This window comes from Buteo buteo, chromosome 28, assembly GCF_964188355.1.
Source record: "Buteo buteo chromosome 28, bButBut1.hap1.1, whole genome shotgun sequence".
Classification (NCBI taxonomy): Eukaryota; Metazoa; Chordata; class Aves; order Accipitriformes; family Accipitridae; genus Buteo; species Buteo buteo.
In genome coordinates this window covers 3466697-3490545 of record NC_134198.1, presented here as the reverse complement: position 1 = coordinate 3490545, position 23849 = coordinate 3466697, and the positions used below count along the sequence as shown (strand labels likewise).

At 40.3% G+C, this 23849-nt stretch overlaps 1 protein-coding gene across 1 annotated transcript in view; it reads right to left on the bottom strand.

Annotated features, from left to right (window-relative positions):
- Positions 1 to 23849, bottom strand: part of NELL2 (neural EGFL like 2) — a 153848-nt gene that overhangs the window by 102197 nt on the left and 27802 nt on the right. The window contains exons 4-9 of the mRNA XM_075059106.1: positions 14876 to 15049; positions 14674 to 14770; positions 10651 to 10723; positions 10389 to 10471; positions 9210 to 9338; positions 7819 to 7921 (exon numbers count right to left, since the gene is read on the bottom strand). Coding sequence (XP_074915207.1) covers positions 7819 to 7921; positions 9210 to 9338; positions 10389 to 10471; positions 10651 to 10723; positions 14674 to 14770; positions 14876 to 15049 — 659 coding nt within the window. The remainder of the gene's footprint in view (positions 1 to 7818; positions 7922 to 9209; positions 9339 to 10388; positions 10472 to 10650; positions 10724 to 14673; positions 14771 to 14875; positions 15050 to 23849) is intronic.

The following is a 23849-nucleotide window of genomic DNA, read 5'->3' as shown; positions in this document are numbered from 1 at the left end:
AAAACAAACCCCAAAACAAACAAACAAAACCCACCAAAATAAAAACAACAAAAAAACCCCAACCACGATCCAATGATGCAGGTGCAGAGTGACATTAGCACATTAGTGGTGAGAACAAACATATTGAAATCAACGCATAGCCACATGAACATCCACATATTCTAGATGATTTTTGTACTTATAAGTAGAACAGGTTTTTATTTATTATTATTATTATTACATTACCACCTGACTAAGCAAATTCTAGTGAAATCAGCGTTACTAAAGTCAGGGTAGTAACTTATTAGAGACTGGAACACTGCCAATCTGTCCACTCCCAGCTGCCTGAAAGCCAAAATATCCATTCCTAACATATGTTAATGTTTTATTTGCACTGGAAATAAAATAAAATAATAATATGTTCCAGGTATTTTATATTTTGTGAACTCCCCGGTAAGAACATAATGAAAAAAAGGAATGGAAAAGAGCAAGTTCTCTTCCCAGACAGCCTCGACAAAATAGGTTATAAGAAGAGCAGGGGAGAGCAGAGCACAGCCTACAGCAAAATTTCCCATGTAAAAAATATTTTTTAGTTCTTTGTCAATAAAATTACCAATATCATGCTTCCAATTTCTTCTTTAGTGCAGGTTGCTATACACGCAGTGTAATGTATTGTAATGAATAAGGATTTTCTTAAGCATACTTTATTTTATAATTCATCCCTCAGGCACACAGTAAGACTAAAACTGGATGGCTCTACCATTAACTGGAATTCTCCTCATATACTGATGCATTGCCTCCAGACCTAGAGTCTTCCAGTGGAGTTCCATAATGCATGGGGTCCAGAATAGCTAAGAAGCCGCTCACCTAGGAGGGAGCTGCACTTTGATGCACGAAAAGTCTGACTGAGGCACAGTGCACCGAATCCCCCAGTCCTCCTCTGCTAACGCGGAACGATGAAATTCAAAGGATGTGGGGAAGGACAAAAGGAAACGTAGGAGCAAAATATCCTGAGAAGTCCAATTAGGGTAAGCTGTATTTCAATTTACTGTAAGCTGTATTTTAATTTACACTGAACAACAGATGTACGAGGAGTGAGTTTCCTGCTCAGGAGGGAACTGCAAGTGAAAAGACTCAGCGTTTCCCTTCCGACGGAGTTTTACTGCCCAGCTTACAAAGAACAACTGTCACTGGAGACTACAAGCTCTGCACCGAAAAGCCCCCAACAATTCTGCCACTGGATATATAACAGATATAAACCAAATATATTGCTCTGGTATAAGAGTAGTTTGAAAATTTCTATAGCTCTCCCATGGACAATATAGCAGAGCAGGTAGGGTCGAGGGTGAGACTGGCCCTGCCTGCCAAAGCCAAGGGGAGTCTCTCCACTTGAGAAGAAGAGAAGGCTCCGAGGAGATCTTCCCAATGTGTGCAAACGCCTGATGGAAGGGAATGAAGAAGAGGGAGCCAGACTGTTCTCAGTGGTGCCCAGTGACAGGACAAGAGGCAACGGGCACAAATTAAAACACATGAAAATCCATTTGGACACAAGAAAGCACTTTTTTACTGTGAGGGTGACCGAGCACTGGCACAGGTTGCCCAGAGAGGTTGTGGAGTCTCCATCTGTGTAGATATTCAAAAGCTGTCTGGACACAGTCCTGGGCAACCAGCTCTAGGTGGCCCGGCTTGAGCTGGGGGGTTGGACCAGATGACCTTCAGAGGTGCCTTCCAACCTCAACCCTTCTGTGAGACTCAGATTGTAGGAGCTATGCTGGATTCACAAATGACATGTGCATCAATTATGCTTTTCCACTGTAGCTTTGTAAATCTAAAATAGCTCCACTGATTTTATTGACCTACATGAGTTCAAGGATACATTTTCTTCCCTTCAAAATATTTCTTTAGAGAAATTTTATGCGTCCTATTTCTAAATTAATGTAAGTACTGCCTTTCTTTTGAAGACACAGACTTGCTGAAGTAATAAAATGGCATAAATGGGCAGTGAAGTACAGCGTCATTCATCTCAGTAGTACAAGTGTGTATATAATGCTTTTTAACTGTGAATACAATGTGGTATTATCGTTGTACGTGATTCAAAAGCCTGAGATATAAGGTTGATGTGAATCATTTCAGCATGGAAAATCCAGAAAGCAGAAGCTGAATGGACACTATTCTGCTAAATGCTAAATAACATTCAGAAGTTCTGCATGTTGACTATAGGAGGTTATAATAAATAACATGGCTCTAGGAAATAATCTAGTGCTGGCTATATTCCAGATATCTTTTAGTACTATTCTGAAGTAGGCTAATTTATCTGATTTTTCATATACATATTAAAAAAAACCTCAAAATAACAGAATTTATGCTCTATTTGCACTTGCATCTTTAAAAAGCCATATATAAATATTTATAATCAAAAGCCACTAATCTTTTGCATTAGCCAGAATGTTGCTTCTCCTCTATATTCTAAAGTGTGCATTTTTTAAAAAAAGCTATGATAAATGACTAATCATTGTTTCACTGCTGAAGACTGCCTCTTCCTCCTCCTGTACCGATGCCTGCTCTGCCACCTGCCCCGCAGCTCTCGGACCCATGCCGTGTCCCCACCAGCCTTCGCTTTCCAGCCTGCCCCTTCTCCTGATTTACTGCAAGGATAAGATGGCCTGCTCAGTCAGCGCTCACTAATCCTGTTGTTCAATCCCTTCTCTGAGCTGCAGCCTCTTCTCTGTGCCATGCTGAACGCGGGAGAAGCTCCACCGGTACTTGGGCGAACAAGGCAGGGGCTGGTGTGCCACCCTGCCACTGGTGGATGGCACCTAAGGCAAGATGGTGCCACTGCCCCAGCCCACAAAAAAGGTGGCAGTTTTGGGAAAAGATGAAACTTAGTGAGCAGCGCAGGCTTTAGTTCATAATTCTTCAATCCACCCAGATAAATGATGAATTTCAGAGGAAGCTTAATCAATATCCCCTAAGTTGCTAGATAAAAATTTTGAACTCTTGCTGATGGCCCATTGCTGTGCAAATGAGAAGCAGATGGGCTTTTACAGCTCCTTCTCTGTGTCAGTAGCCTACAAGTGCTGAAGCTTGCAGAAGAGTGTGTAGCTTCGGGGAAAAAAAATCAGTGCATGATGAAGAGCAAGAGGGGAAATCCCCTTAACCTTAATTGTAAAATTAAAAGTTTCTGTAAGCTAGCAAGACAGATCACTGCATCAGAAACCCACGTATGTTATAAGAGCTACATTGTCCATATTTTTGTTTTAATTATTTTGTACAAAAATCCTTTCCGAGTTATATAAACACTTTGCACTCTCTCTCCCCATGCCTGCTAGCGCCAGAAGTGTAAACTGATCCAATACAGCCCTATGCTTCTCACATATGCTTTAAAATACTTGTGTTAGAGTGTGGATTTGGCTACAATGCACCAGAAAACCATCAAATGTCCTGTTTCAGAAAAAACAAGTGCATGGAAAAAACACAGCCTGCGGATTTGAACATAATGGCTCAGACTTTAGCAGATTTGAACATAATGGCTCAGACTTTAACCTCCACTGAAATCTGATGGGATAGATTTAAATAGTTTGGGATTAGGTCTATAAGTGTCTGCAGCGTCCCTGGGAGGAGGCCAGTGATGAGAAGAGCACAATTTCTTCCTGGGGATCAGTCTTTGGTGATGGGAATTATTACTGCGCCAGATACAGGTATAAATATCACTTCTGGCCTTAAAAAAAAATGAAAATCTGCTAGTTTGTTAAAAATACACTGGCTCCATTTAAAAAAAATACATACATCACGTAGCTATCGGAAGTGATGCCTTAGTGTTAATACACCAACTAATAAAAACGTTACCATAAAAAGATTTGCTGACCAAGTACCTATTGTCTCGGCTACTAAGACATTGGCAGTCCTTCCACAATTCACTTAAAATGAATGAACCCGTCCTTGTACTTCTTAAGCCAAGTCTGTGGTCTAAAGCAATACTTTATAGGGTATCAGTGCCCATCACAACACAATGCATTTGTCTCTGCAGAGGAGAAAAGAATTTAATGATCTCTTGCACATACTTTCTCAGATAGGTTTAAAATTGCATTGGGAATAGAAAAGAAAGTAGTCTGCTTTCCAGCTCCAAACAATTCTCCACAGGAAGCTCCCATTGATCTAAGACGTATGCATGCTCTGGAGCTGGACTGAGTTGTGTGTTGAATAGCTTGTCTGCAGCTGAAACATATATCCAACACACTGGCCGATTTATGTGCCTTGGAAGATCATTGCTTTTTAGCCCATTACGGCTAATAGAAAACCCAATGATAATTTGCATGCATTGCCATTCCTTATGCTACCAGCATTGACCTTCACACAAGACAAAATAGAACAAGTTGTCTGAATGTCCTCAAGCAAAGGTACTGAGTTAGGGGAGAAGGTCAGAGTTTGGGATGTGGTTTTTTTTTCTTTTGGCTCACAAGAACCACCAAAGTCAAACAATATCGGTAAAAAAAATCCCCAAACAAACCAAAAAAAAAACCAAAAAACCCTACAACATTCCTTACTAAGTGTTCTTCCCTGAACTAAACATTTAAGAACAACATGAAGAGTCAGTTGTGCTGAAATTTCTAAAGTGTTGAAAATGTCATCAAACAAGATACAACAAAGCCACCCCGTCCAATATGTAAATGCTGGGCTGGGCTGAAATTCAGTTCCTGGGGCTTGGCAGCGTGGTAGGCTCCCCCAAGTCTCTTAGCGTAACTGCTTAATGTCAGAACCAGGCTTAAAAAAATCCAGCACTTTCCATTCCCATCTGACACACCTGATATTCATTACATTAATTGATGGAAAGATTAGCCTCACAACTTTAGCTGTCTAAAAATTCAGTATCTAATCTCATCGCCTGGGCTCCCTATACAGTCCATGGAAAGAGATGTCCACCTCCAGAAGGCAACTCATCCCAGCCCCTCCAGCCCCCTCTCAGCACCAAGTACCCTCCAGAGGTGCCAGCCTCTTTCACTGGCTATCAGGAGAGCCTAACTGGTGATGTCCATAACTGGTAAACGACAACAGGCTTGAAAAACGCTTGATTACAGTCCATAATCCTCCATGCAGTTTGAGCATCAGCGCACATCACGGCACCATTTTGGCCTGAACCAGCCAACATGCTCTGAAGCAGCGCCAGGCATGGCTGGGGGTTCGGCGCTGATCAGAGGCCATTCCCAGTCAGCCATCTGGATGCATCTTCAATCACTCAGGGGGGAGAAAAAAAAAAAAAAAAGAAAAGAACAAACAAAATAAAACCAAAAAACCTGGGAAGCCTGCTTGCTGGTCACTGTAAAAGCTTAAGTGCTGTACACTTTCACTCTTCTATGCCAGCTGTCATTAAATCAGACTCCACTCTTTTCATTTTTGGTGGCTTTGTTCAAACACCAGCAGAAGAAAGGAAGAAGCGTGGTGGGAAGCACTCAGCCCTGGGAGAGACACGGTGCCAGGGCTGCCACAGCTACTGCTGCCTGGGCAGTGATACTCACACGACAGTTTGGCAGAGACAACCCATCATCTGGTACAAGGTACCACAAACACCAGGCAGGGAACAGAGATATCCATACACCTTCTGTCTTGAAACAAATACTAAACCCAGCTACAGAACAGCATATTAGGCATCACTTTTTCTCAGCATTTATGATTGATTGTCAAATCCTCAGGATAGCGGCTCCTTGAGCAACACACCCTAATTGGCTGTTTTCCCAATTATAAGCCATCTGTGTTCGCCCTGCATAATCTAGTCAGACGGTACATCCCCTGATATTGTTCTCAGAATCAAAACCAAAAAAAGTATTCTCAGAACCTATCTACATGGAGGAACTCAGTTTTGACCCCTCCAGCAAGAACCGTGGTCACTGAGCACACTGACCTCAATCAGCTCAGACATTGAGCTAAAGACACCAAGAAGACAGGGTACGGCTGGCACATATATATATATATGAACTAGTGACAACTCAGTATTTCCACCAAACTGGCCTGGAGAGTAACTGAGGGTCCTGCAGTCTCCATTCCCTCCACTCTTTACACTCTGGAATTTAACTACCTTGCCAATGGGACTCTAATTTACACTCTCCATCCTTTGATCCCAGGGATTTGGCCACTTTAAAAGTTGTTTGATTTTTTTTTTTTTTTAAGGCACTTTAAATAACCTAGATGAAATTAGGAATAATTTTTCAAAAGCAATTTTTATTTATATTTTTTTATCTAATCATTTTCCTGGTAGTTTGTCAAGAGAGTTATATGTGTGCATGTCAGTTATAAATTGAATTATATACTGGCATCAAATTAACAACACTGGAAGCTAACAGGCCTTTGATAATATTAAGAATATCAGAAAGGCAGTATCAGAGTAAACTTCACAGTGTGTTGTACCAGAACCGTATCTTAATTGAAAGGAGAAGTAGCAATGCTGTACAACAAGGTCAGTGTCCATATGCTCGTTCACATTTCTTGACCTTTGTCAATAAAATCAACTTTGTAAGAAGTCATATTGATGTGAGCGCTTCCCCATTAACATCTGGATGGAGAATTCCCAACTCAATTCACAGGTGGTACGTTACAAAACATACTTCAGCGGATCAGGTTTTCAAAATCTGCCAACACGGTCAAAGATTCAAATAGAGGCTTGAACTCCACACATCTCACATCCCTGAATTACCAATTCCCTGAGCCATCTAATATGCATGGAAATTCTATGTAGCTGGTTAAAAAAAAAAAAAAAAAAAAGTATTTGAATTCTCATTTCCTCTCAATTAGAATTAATCTACTTGAGTAAGTTAATAAGGTTTCATAAAATGGGATGGTTTGTGTAACTTCTAACACAATTAAATATTAATAAACTCCTGTGGGAGCAAGATCAATGGAGTACAAAACATCTTCCTGAATTTTATCTTACAACGTGTCATTTTAACCAGTTATATATTTCTCTATACTCTGTAAGAAGCTTTATACAGCAGTAGAAGAGCGATGAAACTACACAGCAAAATCTTAACATTTACAGAATAAAGAAGTGTGTGCATCTCATGCTCAATTTCAAGAATGGATTCCACTGTAGCCTAAAATAAATAACCATCACATATGCGATACAGGCCCATAATCAACCTGAAATATTACATATAGCCCATCTATATAGCGATTAACCTAAAATTCCCCTTCTCTGGCCCTATTTGCAACAAAACCAACATGCTATAAAACCAAAAGGTAATCACCTATCTTAAATGACAATATTAAATTACCTCTATCCAGTTTCCTGTATAATTCTGTCTGACCTTTTGTGAAAGAACATTTCTAGGTGTCTGGGTTTTGCTGGTCTCTTGGGTCTAGTATGAGTTTTCTCTTCCCTTAATTACAGAAGAAGAATCATAAATCTGAACCTCCATTTCTAGCACTACAACATAAGGTTGAAAGTATATTCTTCTTGCGATAGAGGTGTTAGAAACACTGGTCAAAACAAACACCAGACAATCGCTCTTGAATTTCTAGCAGTTTGGTCTAAAAGATACACTATGGAAGTCTGCAGAAAGTTTTTAAATAACTTTTTTTCTTTTTAAACATCAATAAGAATTATCTATGCTAAAAAAAAAAACAAAACACCACCGTAACTAAAATGAAACAAAATACCCGCACCTGAAAAATTAAAACCTTCTGGTTACCAATTTCCTAAAATATTTCAGAGAAGTCTAGGTTCCCCAATTCCTCAACCCAAATACTTCATTCCCTGACCAGTCCTCTCACTGACATGTTTACAGAAAGGTTCATTTTCTTTCAGATTTCAAAATACTCATTAGAAGGAAGCACCACAATAAAACTTACATTGACATTCCTTGCAGCACTTGCCATCCACATACGCCAGGGCAGAGTTAAGCGGGCAGTCAGAGAGGGGGCAAATCAAAGCCTCGCACTGCACAGTACCATTCTAGAAGAATAAAAGGCACTTAACTGGTAGTTATATTTAGCAAGAACAGAGATGTTCTCAAACACAGGAACTTAAAAATCTATTTTTAAATGCAACGAACTCTGTAACAACACCCAAAAAGACATTTTAACATGGTTCTTTTAATAACTAGAAGAACAGAAACTATATCTTTAGAATATCGTGCATACAAACTTTTAGACATGTATGATGTGTTCTTTGAGATGAGGATAATGATCAATTTTTTTTTTTTTTTTTGAGGCAAATCTATCTGGAGGTAAAACATTCTGCCAATCAGCAGCAAACTGACAGATTAGTGTGAAATAACAACCTCACGGAACAATACTCTGCCTTCTGATTTTTACATAACAGACAATACATTTCTAAAAGGTAGTATCATGGCTGCAAGAAAAATCTGAGACAAAAATACCTAATACATTTAACACTAAATTCAAAGAATTTTAAATAGCTATCAGCCAGATTTTATATCATGGACTAAGTCTTCTTCTCATCAACCACAAAATGCTAAAAGCAAAATGAATATCCCTCCAGAAATATAAAGATCAAAATCATACTAAGCTTAAGAAGAAGCATTTAGCAAATTATAGATAGCAGCAAATCAATCTAAGGTGCAGTACATTCAACAACATCCTTTTCACCAATTTCTAATGGCTTTTGGATTAGGCATTTAATGAGTTCAAATGGAATTAATGAGTTTTACATGAATGGACAAAACAAAGATGCCATGGTTTGGTACCTGAAAGGATACTTGCAATAGCTTCTGGAGTTGTGATACCTTTGGGAATCTTCCATCCATCTAACAAATCTTTTTCATTTGTGATGTAACAGAGCATGCATATGACCCTGACATTTTACTCTTTCTTACTTATTAAGATGTAACCAAAGGCAACCAGAGGGAATCAGACACAAGGGATCCACTAAATCATTTGCTAAGAAAAAGGCTGTGTTTATAGTGACAAAAAGCAGGGAATTAATTATCCAGAGAAATTATCTGCACCTCAGTGCATGGGAATAACGTGATAGCTAAGTATACTGCACAGCATCTACATATGGTGACATGAAATATAGGAGAGCTACGCATGCTGGCACTGCTGAAACAATAGGAAAATGTATTTATTAATACTATTCCTTGGATTCAGAACAGGTTTTCTAGCACTTTGTGGTTACTACCTAGGATACACCTGGCAGTTTTCTCATTATTTGCCTCCATAAAACTGTCATCAGAGGAAACACTAGAGTTCCTGAGTCTCCACTCAAACTGTAGCCATACCATGCAAGTGCAGTTCTTACAGCCATCTGTCCAGGATTCAAACTCTCTGTAAGTCGTGCCTTTCATTGTGCAGGTCCTTTCACAGTAGCACTGATCCAACTTGTTCATCCTCTGCTCAGCTTGGGACAGCTGTATTTACAGTTCACAAAAAAGTTTTGAATGTGTAAGTGGCTTCCACGTTAGTATAAACATGATTGAAACTGTCCCCCTTATTGTCAAGCATGCAGACGAGAGAATACATGTAGAAAAATGCAAAGATAATAAAACAATTATTGCCAAATACAATATGATTAAAACATCGCTCATTCAGAGATGGAAATTAAGAAGCAAGACACAATGCATTTCATCCTTTTCTAACGTCAGGGACATCATGAAACAAAGTGAGTAGGTGAAGATGGGTATGGCCCCTGGTTTCTTGTCTTTGTATGTGTGAACTGACCAAGAATTTTGCTCAACATAAACTACTTGCAGACATTAGGTTATGCACAAAAGACCTGAATCTAAGCGGAGAGGCAAAATTGGTGGCAAAGCTCAAAACCAACATGTTAGCAACTGTTTCTCCACTTCAACCAAGGCATTTTTAACATTTGTGTATAAAATCAGCCAGGTAACAGCATTCCTGCAGACATCTACAAGAACTGACATTTAAAACCAGAAGACTAGTCTATGTTGACCGGCAGACATGAATGCGTTTGGTGTGACATTCTAGGGAAAAAGAAGAAGAAAATGCTGCGTTGGATCCTTAATTCCATCTTTGGTATATATTTTGTCTGAACACACCTTTGGCAGCTCAGATCTTGAACCAATAAGTCTTGCTGCAATAAGCACTATTAGCACAGTAACCTATTTCATTCTAGGTTTATCAGCTTGTTAGCCTAATAGATAGACCTTGAAGATCTATGAGACCTTTCCTTGCTCAGGGATTTGGATTCTGTTTACTACTAAAAAATATGATTCTATAAAAATATTAAAAAACAAGAAAGCTCTCTGAACTGGGAATTTGTATGTACACACACCAGGTACAGATACATAAATACAAATGTATAAACATACCATGCAGGGGTGTTCTGCACACACCCACGTGCGCACCCACACATATGCATAAATAATCTAAAAAGACAGCAATTAAAGCCTCAGAGTCCTCATTTCTCCCATGCCATGACTCCTAGTAAACACTACCTTAGCTGATGTTTTGGCTAAAATGTCTTGCAGTTCCATAATTTTCTGCACAAGTCCATGGAAGTCATTACAAGTTGGGCATGCTAGAATAACAAAATGCATATATTAATTAAAAAAAAAACCCATGTGTTCACAACAGGTTCAATCATGTCAAAGTTGACAACCAATACACTGAAATTCAAGGTTTTAAGAAAGCTTGTAGGACAGAAAGTAGGTACAAAGCACACCTTTCATTTTATGGTATAAGAATTAATAGACTTACTGCGATTAAGATCTGGGCATTGAGAAATAAATCCTTGAGGCATGACAAGTAATTGCACGTCTTGCATTATGCCCTATGTGTAAGTGGAAAGAAAAAAAAAGGATACATTATTTTTACCTGTCAAAATTATGTTTTCCATTCACCATGTAAAACATTAAAGCCCACACAGAAACAATACTTATGAATACACAGCTTCTTGCCTGGACACAATGCAGTGATAAAAGAATAAACAGAAAGTAAAATAGATAGATGTACAAATACAGACATACTGAATCATTTTTAAAGACATGAAATTAAATGTCAAGATGTAATAACATGGGAAGAGTTTGGCTGTTTTGAATTCATTGTTATTTTTAGTTAGTCGTTGCAGAAAAGCTTGCAAATGACCTTTAAAAGTAATTTGAAAAACAGTTGCAGTTTCAGTTACTTTGAAACACACTTTTAAATAAAATGCAAATTTTTTACTAAGCTATAACTGTCAAACAGAAGTGAAGATTAAAGAAACCTGAGTCAGGAAAACCACGTTCATGCAAACCCTTTATGATTTCAACAGGGATTTTTCCATAAAGCATGCGGAATGCCAAGAAACTACATGTCTGTTACACGGCTGCAGTGTTGCATGTTGGCAAGAACTTAGGGGAAGTTTAGCATGAAATTCAACTATGCCATCTGGAAAGGGCCAGTTTCACGCACAGGAATAGATCCCGTACTTGCAGGCAGAATTTACATGCATCCTTAGTCATTAAGATATAATTAGTAGCCACTTTGCTGCTCTGCAAAAGCAAAGGCCAAATAGCAATTTCAAAGTGAGCCATCCTGTCTTTTTCACTCCAGATGTCCCTTTCATCCATGGCTCTTTCCCTGCATCTCCAAAACTCCTTCTTAGGAGGAAAAGCAAAATAATTACAACATGCTTCAGTGTGCTTATAAAGGGAATGTTTCACTACACTAAGAACACAATGCAAACTAAATGCAAAAGTCCACATTTCATCCACATACGCTGGGCATTCAATACAGATGTTGCAAGGTCAAAGAACCAGAATTTTGACCTCAAGTGAATGACTCGGAGTGACTTAGCAGCTTAAGTGACCTACAGAGAAGAGTAAGTGTCACTGGAGGGCAACTAAGAGGGTACTTAAGTACCATGCCTACCTTTCTCCCTTAACAACAAAGCTACACTCTACAGCAACTGGATGCTTCCCCGTGCTGTGCAAGGAGCTGCAGGGATTAGCTAATAGTGAAAAAAATAGCACCTGAGACAGGGCTCCACGTCAGGACCTCTCGCAGCACGTGTTCTGGAAGTCAGGAGCAAAGACCTCTTTGAAGAGCACACCAAAATGTTCACTGTATTAATTTCTCCTCCCTTCCTTCCTCGGTGTCATCAAGTTCAAACTCATGTCAACCCGAGTTATGGCAGTTTCATGAAAAGGAGGAACGGCAGGGTCCAACCCATTCAAGTTTAAAACACTCTTCACTGAACGCACAGGCAAGTATTCAAATAATTTAGCTATTAACAGTAAAGCTCCTCCAACTCTTTGAGGAGCTTTATTCATCACACGTCAGCTGTGATGCGAGCTGGCCTCTGCCACTCGCCAGGAATTTAGGTTCCTTCTCCCAGAGGAACAACAGGGAGCTGTGACACCTAGCCCACCTGGGCTCCCAAATCAGGACCTCCTGACAGTACAGGAGAGGCTTTGCCCAGGCTCCCCAAGAACCTAGTCTTCAAATTAACACACCGCTGGATGCTAGGTACTGAGAGAAGTTACACCGTGACGGAAATCAGATAGCCAGAATTGCTTTCTCAGACTTCAGACTTCATAGTGAAACAAGTACAAATATATCCCAGTGTGAATATGCCTACTGGCACATGGGTTTAGTGCAGCAATATTAGGTTGAAAAACAAATACAGCCAAATAAAAATCTTTTTCAGAGTGACTTATGATTTTGAGTACCTTGACTGCTCTGGGCAATCCATTTAATCCACTCAGAGCAGCCTGATTTTCAGAAATAGCTAAGCACCTGGACCTCTCAAAATCAGATCAGTAGGAGTTATCCCACAGTGAGTGTCTAAAAATATTGGCTCTCCAAAACACTAAGAAGCATTGAAAGTCCTCATCTTCTAAGCTGATGAGTCTCCTGTACACCAGCATCACATTTTCAGATGCAGTTTGACCATCGGTACCGTATTATGCTGGAGAAATCACTTAGCACAGTATATTTGGGCTATATTGATGCTCTTTTAACAGCTATCCATTTCTGTATTTCTGTTAAGCTGGCTTATATATGTAACCGAGGCAAAATTCGCCATGTATTTTGTTTAATTTTACCTTTCTTGAAAAGAAAGAAACAAACAAAAAAAATCAGTCCACTGTTGGAGTATTTCTTTCTCTACACCTAATGATTTGGCAAAAAGAAGAATACAATCAAGTCAAAAACTGAGAAGGCACAAAAAATAAAAAGGAATATTTAAAAAAAGGTATTAATTATAAGCACATAGAATAAATGAAATGTATCTGAGATCAGTTTAAGCAATGCACTAATATTTTCTGATTTTAATCTTGTAGTCAACTGTTTAAGCCAGAAATATAATTTTGCAGCTTGTTTAACAGACATCCTCTTAGTCTTGGAGGAAAAGGAAACACATATTGAACTGAAAAATAAAAACAAAGCCATGCTTCAGTTTTCAAATACGAGTGCCCCACTGGACCTCTGTACTTCATACACAACAAGGATATAAATTAGCATTTAAGTATAGCAAACAGTATTTCAACGGCCAAACCCTGATTTTAGTGCAAAAGCACAGAACTTGCTGTGAAAACCATAGTCAAAGTGGTTTAGGCTAAAAAAAAAAGATTTAGCAGGCCATATTTTAAAAAGTGATTGGGTCTTCTGTGATCAACACCATCAATTCTCTTTTGCAGCTCAAGTAAAAAGATGCCTACTGGGAGGCAAATGGGACTGCAGTGTGGAAGGCATCCACAGGGATGCCATCATTTGTTACAGCAGCTCCAGAGAAGATCGAGGCCAAACGACAGAAAGCGGCTGTGACCAATGAGTGCTACCTAATGGACTCAGAGGAATCAAAATTTACACTCCAGTTCAACACAGCATTCACTTCTTCAATCTTGCTATACACCAGGTGCTTGCTATATATACATGTTAAAGCAGAAGCAGTAAGCAAAAAGCATGTACAAATATTCTTCCTCTGGGGGAAAAAGCATTCTCTTCATTGACGCCAGTCATCTCATTTGTTTCTGAGCCAAGACGACGTTGTGATGAAATCTAAATCCTACAGGGGCAATGAATTTGGAGTTCCCTAGACTGTAGTGTTCTGTGACACACACAAAAATGCATCTAGCTATGAAACAGACAATAATCTGACCATTTATCTCCTGGAATTCTGTTGCACTCGGCCATTTACCTTTCCCTGTCTTAGGCTGTGGTTGGCTGTGTCATTTGGTGACACCAAGCCCTATGCATCTGGCTCTGCAGCTTTACTTAGTGAAGTCCAGTTTGATGGAAACACAGCTCGCCGCATCAGATATGTTGACACCCAACACACCATGGCCCTAAAAACTGTGTTATGATTACAGAAGCACAGACTGGTTGAGGTTGGGAGGCACCTCCTGAGATCATCTACTCCCCCTCCCCTGCTCAAGCAGGATCAGCCACAGCAGGTTGCCCAGGACTGTGTCCAAATGGCTTTTGAATATCTCCATAGTAGTCTTACTCTGACCAACCCCACGGTAGAACTGTTTTCCTATGTTCAGACGGAATTTCAGGTGTTTCAGGTTTTGCCCAATGCTTCTCGGCCTGTCATTAGGCACTACTGAGAAGACTCTGGATCCCTCATCTTCATTTCCCACACACATTCAGATAATTATACACATTGATGAGATGCCCTTGAGCCTTCTCTTCTCTAGGCTGAACAATCCCAGCTCTCTCAGCCTCTCCTCGTATGAAAGATGCTCCAATCCCTTAACCATTTTTAAGTTCACTCTTTTCCTTTCAGCGAATGCATACCTTAAAATAACCATGTGCATTATTCCTCTGTCCCAGCCAAAAGGTTGTACCCAAAGGTAAGTCCATGAAGGGCTTCTCCACAACTCTTTCATAAATTCTGAAAGAGAAGGGAAAAACATAGTCCCAAGTTATCGTTTCCTTCACTCGGAGCTGGAACGTTCCACATGTGACAACTTCTTACAAAACAACACTCTTTACTTACTTATTGCAGTCCACGTGTAAAATCAAGTGAGAGGCACTGATTGCTAAGGAAAGCCTGTGCCATTTATCATCTGCCAAAATGTATGGGAATACTTCTGTATGGGAGCGATGACTGCCTGAACGATAATGCAACCTGATTTCATTTCGATGACCGCTGCTTTCCAACTCCAGGTACCTGTACCATAAATGCATCATCATGTCATGAACCATTCTTATCAGCACAGCAACATTTTACATAACACAACTTCTCATTATCATGCAGGAACTATTTAAAAGAGGGGGAAAGACAAGCAAGGAGATACAAAGATGAAAGTAGACACTTTTCAGATTTACACTGCATCCTTCTTCTCAATAACACGTAATAGCAGGTTCCAACTTTTATGTAAGTACACAAGATCCCAAGCCAAATATTTTTTTTCCCTTTAGCAACACTATTTTCCATAACATGATCTGATTGGAAATACAATTGCTCTATTATGAATAATTGCCTCATATCCTGAAAGCACAGTAAGGATATTCTGAAGGCATGAATGCACAAAAGACAACACCAAGTTTTGCGACAGGGACATCACTCGCCATTACCAGCCAGGGAAGTAAGCAAGAACTGAGACAGAACACTGCTTTGTTTGCTTTTGGATGTACCTTTAACATCTCCTTTCATTTCTTGTAATGAAATTTCTCCAAAGAAATAGAAAATCAAGACATGCTAACTCTTCAGAACAATTTATGTATGTGCACATATTTGCTTTGTTAAATAAGTATATGTATTTGTGGTGGGTGTGCATATATACACACATGTATGTATATGTATGCACATATATGTGCATATGTATATACATGGCAAATAAACAGCATTGCAGCTGTACCAAGAGAATTACACCATACACCAGATTTGCAGATTGCAAACACAAGATTTGCTGGTGAAATTCCAGCAGATCAATTCAAAAAGCACCCCATAACCAAACTTGGTACTTAGTCAGACAGGCTTGTTTCTTGCATCTCGGACCTCTTCTGGGAACAAGCTTGACAAACCATTTCTCTTCGAAGTACTAAGTTTCTCATTTTAAAGTCCCCCTCTAAAATGCTTTTAAAACAGGAAAGACAAACAGAAATGGAGATTCTCTAATAATCATATGCAACCTACATCTAAAGAGCAAGGCAAATAACATGGTATGTGGTGAGACGCACAACAACTGGGAGAACGGACAATTCATTTTTGTCTATTTTTGCTGCTACCTCTGCAATCAGGCATAACAGTGGTTTGTAATCTGAGCGCACACATGTTTTAGGGTGCTGTCGTTTACTTTAACAGGCTATCTGTATTAAAGAACAGACAAGACAATGATTGCAGTTTTCAAGAGTGAAGATTAGACCAAATCAAAACCACCTTGTACAATCATTATCCCCAGGAAGAGGTTGGGCTCACTGCACATCTGTCCTTCCTTCAGGGTGTTTCACAGTGGAACATGCCTAGCAACAGCACAAAACCAACTATCCTTTTGCAAAACTGGCAAAAGGCAATTTCTTCTTCTTCCCCAGTATTAACAAAGCAGTTAACTGGAGTCAGCAATGAATTTTATAATCTGAGATAATTTACCTCCTCACGGCCCAAAAATAATTCTTGCATTGGCAAGAAGTGTAAACTAATTGAAGGCCTGGCTGCAAAAAAATTGGGCAATAGTGAAAGGACATCAGTCAACTTAATAACCTCCCTCATAACTCAAGCTTCAAGGATAAAAATAAGGTCATTCTCAACCTAACAGAGAAGGGCAACATTAGAGAATTGGACTCCTCCAGCAACTTTTAAGTGTCTCCACCCAGCTGAAGATACCATCTGGAAAAAGAAAGGCATGGATATGTTGAAACATTATCTCCTGGCAGAACCAATGGCTAGCTTCTACTCTCTTCAAAGTCAATGGCAGAACTGATGCCAGCACACCGAGATGCAGGCAGGCAGGGAAGAAACTACACAAATAGACATACAGTCAAGTACAGAAGGTAAAAAATGAACACTTATGCAGGTGAGATAATGAAATCTCTGAGAATGAAACACAGATTTCCCAATAAAAAGAAGACATCGCTGTAAAAAATTCAGGAATTAAGAACCGCTGAGAGAAGATGCTGGCATTCAATGACACTGCAGTAAGCAATGAAATCTTCCTACGCAAAGTTGTGCAAAAACTGTGGACGCTTGGGGTTTTGTTTTAACCATGATTAACACACTGTTTTGAGATCCACAGGCAAACTCTTTTGTCCTTCCATTTGGTAAACCAACACATCTACCTTCTATAGACTTGACGATTGTTAGAGAAAACATGCAGCAATATGAAAAAGAAAACAATAGCCATTAGGAGAATTATTAGGAGAATCATTTATGGTCTACTAATAATTTGTAGAGGCAGCAAAATGCAATTAGAAAAGCAAGCGGAATGATAGCTGGAACAATACTGCCTTCAGCTTGAACTAAAGTCATGAAACTGAAACACAGAGAAGTGAAAGTGATTCACTTTCACTTCATTTTTTACAAAATACTGTGCTTGCTATTCCACTTCTCTAGATTTGTTTAATTGCTTGGACTTAAACGGCTCTGGTTCAGTCTCGTGAGTTTCAGAAGATGGGACAAGCCTCAGCACTGACAAACAGGTACGGGTGGAAATGCAAAGTCCACCTGCAGCGAGGTTTCTTGCGCCGTCTGTGAGGTTGTAGACTTGAGTAAGTGCTTTCCAAAGGTTTGGAAGAGTCTTTGAGACAGTAAGCTAAGCATTAACAAATACACCTGGATTTTAAAAATCCATTTATATTGACAAAAATACTCTACACTTCTCTGTATGCTCAGGATTACTAACCTTTTGAGAGAGAAAAGAGGGTGATCTTGGTTCCTGAACGACTTACTCCCAAAGGAAACAATAACTGCATCATACTGTAGTCTTCTCCTAACCAAGAATCTCCTTACTGAAAAGTTGTAGGGGAACCTCATCAGCTGAATCACTGGTTTCTTGCCCACACCAGCCCAGCCCACCCACTGCAGGGAGAGCAGCAGCCAAAGAAGTCCCATGACTAATATCACTGCTGCTTCTCCCAACAGCTCCAAGGTGCTCTTTTATGCTGCAAAAGGCAAATGGCTCTGGGAGTGAAAAATAAACTGCAATGAGAAACACAGTACAATAGCAGAACCTGCTTCCCCCTTTACTAACGTCCGTGATCTCTGTGGTTGTTTAATCAATACCAGCCTACTTCATTTTAACCCCCCAAAAACCACACATGCTTTGGGTCAAACGGATTTAACTTCGCAGGGAGATGATACGTGCTTAGGTTTACTATGTTTGACGTACGGAGAAGAAAATGCCAACGTGGAAAAAAAGAAGTTGTTACATCTCTGTAGATCACTCTGTGCATGCACAATCATTGCAAAGGCAACAGCCAAGGCCGCCGTAAGATCAGCCGCTCTGCTTGGAAACCAGCCAGACAGCGATCCCTTATGTACTGACTAAGGCTGAGCCTATCTTCATAAGAGGAAGGAATTTGTCTCAAATGCCCCAGAGGAATTTGAGACAGAAAACAGGGATGTTTTCTCCGCTGCCCAGCGCAGAGCTATGGTAACTCCTGGATAAGAGTTGAAGGTCAGCAGATCTGCTCAGCTGCGGAGCTACTCCTGACCATCCCAACGAAGGGCACGTGGTCTGCACCAGACCTGCTCTTCAGGCTGCGACAGACCAGCGGCGGGGAGACTGTGGCAGTAGAAGTCAGGATGTACAGCAAAAAGCTGGAGATTTAGGAGGTGAAACGCCAGGTGGTCCTGGCGTACGCGGTGAGCAGTCTTCGAGAAAAGGGAGGTTATGGCCCTTCCAGCTAACGGCCAGCGCTGGTAACGCCAAGCCTTTGATGGCTCACTCGCTCCTTTGGCATCCCTGCTCGCACAGCAAACACACACTGCAGCTGCCCGCTCCTACTCCAGGCAACTAATAAAAACAGACTTCAATTTACAGCATGTAGACAAATATTTTAGAAGCTAAAGGCAAGATACCATGTCTGCTGCTCATGAATTTATTACAGGGTGGGTTGTTTTGTTGGTTTTTTTAAACTTTTTCTACTCACATTTATAGGTAGAGTGTTAAAAGAGTTCTTCATGGCTCTTTGATCTACACTAAGAAGAAAAGGAAAACCAGTAAAATCAAAAAGGAGTATGTACTTCAGAAAAAAATTAAAATCCTTATCTCCATTACTTATAAAAATCTTTATCTGAAGATTCTTGATACAAAAGTTCTGGCTTTTTGTTAGGTATAATTACATAAAACATAAAAAAAGAGATCCTACTCAGTAGACCCTATTCAGTGCGAACTATGGCTACAACAGCAGTAAGCAATTCTGCTGGGTGTAGATTATGAAGATGTAAAAGCCATTCATGCTGTACAGCCACCACATTCAGCAATGTGTTATTTGCTATTTTCCACGGTATAATGACTGGGCAGTCAGCAGAGTGAGCCTTATTTTTCTATTTGGAAGTAACACTTAAAGTGTTCTGAAACATTAATTAGGAGTTTTTACTGCTTGGTGCATCTCCGAGAACAATATGGCATCAAAATAGCCCCAGACGGATTCTAAATGCCAAGTAGCAACTGCACTGTACCTGTAAAAACCTAGTCCCCACCTCTCACTTACATTACTGCTTGGCCTTACTGGCTTTGCCCTTTTCCCTGACTATCTAGAGCTCTACCTAGGCAAGAGATGACTGGCAGTTTTGCCCGGGAGTGATAAATAAAAAGACGGTCTTTACTTTTCTGGATAAGCTGGCAGCACTTTGTGCAAGTGCACAGTGGGCAGGAAAGCCACCAAATTCAGTTTCCATCCCTTTCTTTTGCTGAATGCAGTTTTAGAGCCAGAAAAGAGTTTTCTGACATAGGATATTTTTGTTCAAAAATGCTGATCCATCAATTAAAACCAAATCTTTTGATAGAAACAAGCATTCTCACTGCAAGGCTTGTGGGGTCCAGGATGAAATGCTTGTCAAAATGAGAGACAGACAGAGCAAATCTAAGACTCTCTGAAAGACTTTCTCAAATACTCTTTAGTGCCACAGTTATTACCAATTTGAAAGCAGAGAACCCAAGTGAAGAGAGGATGAAATCAGAAGAGGGTATTTCCCATATCAAAAGAGTGCACAAACAACAGGACAGTAAAACCAGTGTCTCAGGTTGACCTCTTGAGGCTCTTCCATTACACAGAATTCATCAAAAACAGTAAGTCAGGTACAAGAGCAACCTAAATTCAGTAAGTTGATCTCAAGTCCTATGACTATACTAACAAATAAAGCCAGCAAGGCCCATTCCCTGGCCCTGAAGACAAGTATTAACACTGGTGCTCCACTACAACTCACATCCATATGGGTGCTCTCTCCCACTTTTTCCCTGAAATGGGTGGGTTTTTTCCACACTGCCTGTTGGGAACAGTCCCTGGCCAATGCTACTCCACAAACCGTGCTCTGACATTGTCTGCAAGGGGGCTAATTGCAGGAGGCAAAAGCATGCCAAGGAAGATACTAACAATTATGCAGAATGGACAACAGCAGGCCCGTGCTCCAGCCTGGGCCTGGGCCCTGGCCAGGCTCTGCCAACAAAGCTTTTTACTGCATTGAGGGGGGGGAAGAGAGAGAATGACACTCCTTAGGACACTTGCCTCAGATGGAAAAGAACCAAGTTCAAGTCCCTGCTCCAAATCAGGCAGAGCAGATTAACGGTGCGAGGAAAACGCCTTTGAAGCACCCCAGCCAGCCGGCTATTGAGCATTCTGGCGTTTACATCTTTTCTGCTGTTTATTTTCCTCCACCGCTAAAAAGGTCAATTACTTCAGCTTTGTTCCAGCATGACACTTGCTCATCGCTCTGGATAGCTATGGAGGACAGCTGGGGAGGAGGAAGGCGCACAGGAGACTGGGACTGGGACACGCATCAGGGAACACCTTCCACTTTGGGATGGCCATGGGAGCGAACAGCCAGGCTGAATACAGTTTTAGAGCCAGAAAAGAGTTTTCTGACATAGGATATTTTTGTTCAAAAATGCTCAACAACCAGAAGGAAGCCACAGCAGAAGGTAGCAGCTAGGAGAGTGAGGTTGCAATGCCCTGAGGTGGAGGAGGTGGCTAGGAAACAAATGCGAGCGAGGCTGTTCAAATCCTTTCCATCCCTGTCCCCCTCAGTGTCTGTACCCGATTCAAACTAATAAAGGATGTGGGACAAAAATGTATGTCAATAAGATATTGTTTCGAGCAACATCTTGCAGCCCCTTACCTGACTTCAGTGGGGCTGCTGTGATCTGGAAACCTTGCTGGCTTTGAAGGCAAGAACTTGCCTCTCACCTGAGAGATCTCTTGGCTTACCTCCCAAAATTTGAGCTCAGTTATGCCCCTAAATCAGGGACGCAGTATCTTGCCTTCCCCACCTGCAGAGTCTGCATAGCTTCTGCTGAGTTTAGCACTATGAACCAAGAGCCCCCGGTCATCACAGGAGCAAGATATCCCGGACCCTCTGACATTACTGCTGACAACAAGGCAAGGCTCTTGCGCTTGCGGGAGCTCAGCAGGAGCAAGAAGCAGGAGCTGAGGTCCCACCAAGCTCCTCAAAGCACTCCGAGAAGAGCTATTCTCCCAAAAGGTGCTGGCTTGGTCTTGGAAAAATTCAAGCCTGCTATTACGGCACATTGTCCATGCCATCCCTGTTCAAGCTGTGAATGTGAAATCAAATTCCCAAACCAGGTAACACTTTTTGAAACACAGTTCTTGCCTTTGAGCAATTGCTTTCATTCCTCCCATCTCTCTCACTAACCCCATTTATCAATATATTTATTTCCATTTTGTTCTCACTATCACACAGCCCCACTAATATCAATCTTGCCTATCTGAAGCTTCCTCTTCTGCTAAAAATCAAGGAGGGAAGAACTTTTTGAGATCAAACACTATAAAAACAAACGGCATAAACTATCTCTCTCACTCCCTTTCTTGACAAAGTTTCTCCACAGAGAGCAAGAGGACTGCAAATACAATAAACAACTTGCTGATATATAGATATATAGAGATATATATAGATATATATTAGTAAAAGCAAAAGCCAGTTTCAGCCTAATTCCTCCCATTTCCTACCCTGACAGAATATAGACTGCTTTGTTATTTATTTGTTAATAGAAACCCTTTCAAACTACAGTAGAAGAATAATGATATCAGTCAAAACTCATGTTTCAACTGTTTCAGGGGTGGTTTTCAGTGTCACAGGCAAGGGACAAGTCTTTTGTCTCTTACTCAACTAGGTATGTCACTAGTCTCAATTCAAACTACAGGATCCAGGCTCATATGAGCATTTGGTAACAAGTTCGCAACCAAATCACCCTGGATTAGTCAGCACTGCGATGATTTACATCAGCAGACAGGCTGGCCTTGCTTGATTTAACAGAAGTTACAGGAAGGTGTTTTTAAGGTGGGTGCATTACAAGAATTTACACCCTATTGGCAATTATTTTTTCTTTTTTTTTGGTCACAAAGCATAAACTAAACTGAAGCGAAAAAACCCAGGCAAGAGTGACAAGGCATCAATCAATTTAATAACATCCCTTATAACCAACAGTTAAAGAAACAAGTCATTCCCAGCATTATGAAGACATGAAACAGAGTATAACACAAAACTGCTGTTTTACAAATATTTCCATCCAACCACAAACTCAGGAATAGAAGTTAATCTCCCAAACCAACAGAAACAAGGAACTCTTCTCTTTTGGGATAGAGGAAAGAGCCCAACCAAGCTGTTGGTGTCTACATAGAGAATCCTTTGTTCCACAGAATCTTCTCATGCACTAGAAAAGCAGTGAATGAATGAAAGAAAATACCTTTTTTTTTTTTTATACCTTTGATGAAACATGCAAACTGCATCAAAAGAAAAGAAGGCTGACACCAGAGGAGTTTTAAATCACTAGAGGAAGTAAATTCAAAAGCAATTGATTGTTACGAACAAATTTAAGAGGGTTCATAATTATTGTCAGACCAGTAAGAAACAGCAACTAAGATTTACTACCAAAAAACCAAAATACAGAACATTACAACCCTCCACTCTTCCAGCAAAGAACAGCATGGAGTGTTTTAAAAAGCAGAAATAAGATATTACTTCTTTTGGCACAGGGAACAGCCACGTACAGCTTTAACGTCTGAAAATGAATCCCACGTTGTTCTTACCTAACGTCTGCTCTGCAAGTTATTGATGGGGAGGGGGAGAGCACCCCTCAAACAAAACCAGCATAACTCTACAGTATTGGCTTAAGTGGTAAATATTGAAAGTTCTTCTCAGTGAACTGTGTTTGCAGCAGATCCTGTGGTGTCGGAGAGGAGACCTCATGCTGCAGTCCAGCAGTACAGACACTCATACATCAAAAGCAGGGAACATACAGTTCCACCTCTATTTTAATACAATGGTCAAATGACAGAACAAAATTCATGCATCGGGAGTTCACCTCTGGCAACTTATCTCCTTCTGTGCCTAAATCACTAGGAGAGAAATTGTCACAGATTTCCTCCTGGATACTGGAAGAGGTCTGAAACGGCTGTGTAGTACAGCCCCTTTGACAGCAGATAACCACAAGACACCAACAGCTGTGAAAACAAATGCTAAGGCAGGCAGAAATTGAATAAATTAGTAGAGATACACAATTAAGTGTAGAGAAAGCCTGTCCTTAATATTCTATTGATTTCAGTGTTTGGTTTCAGGATATAAAAAGCATTAACTGAAGGAAAGAATGGCTAAACTACAATCCTGTGACTTCATCCTTTAAGGGCTCTAATACGCAGTACCTCAAGAGATACGAATATAACATTAGTTGCATAAAGCCATCTAACCATGAAGGGAGGAAAAAGCTTTATTACATCTCTCCACTGTTGCCAATTAAATGAAAATATATGATGGAATAGTGAGACCTATCATATATTACAACCCCGTTGCAGAT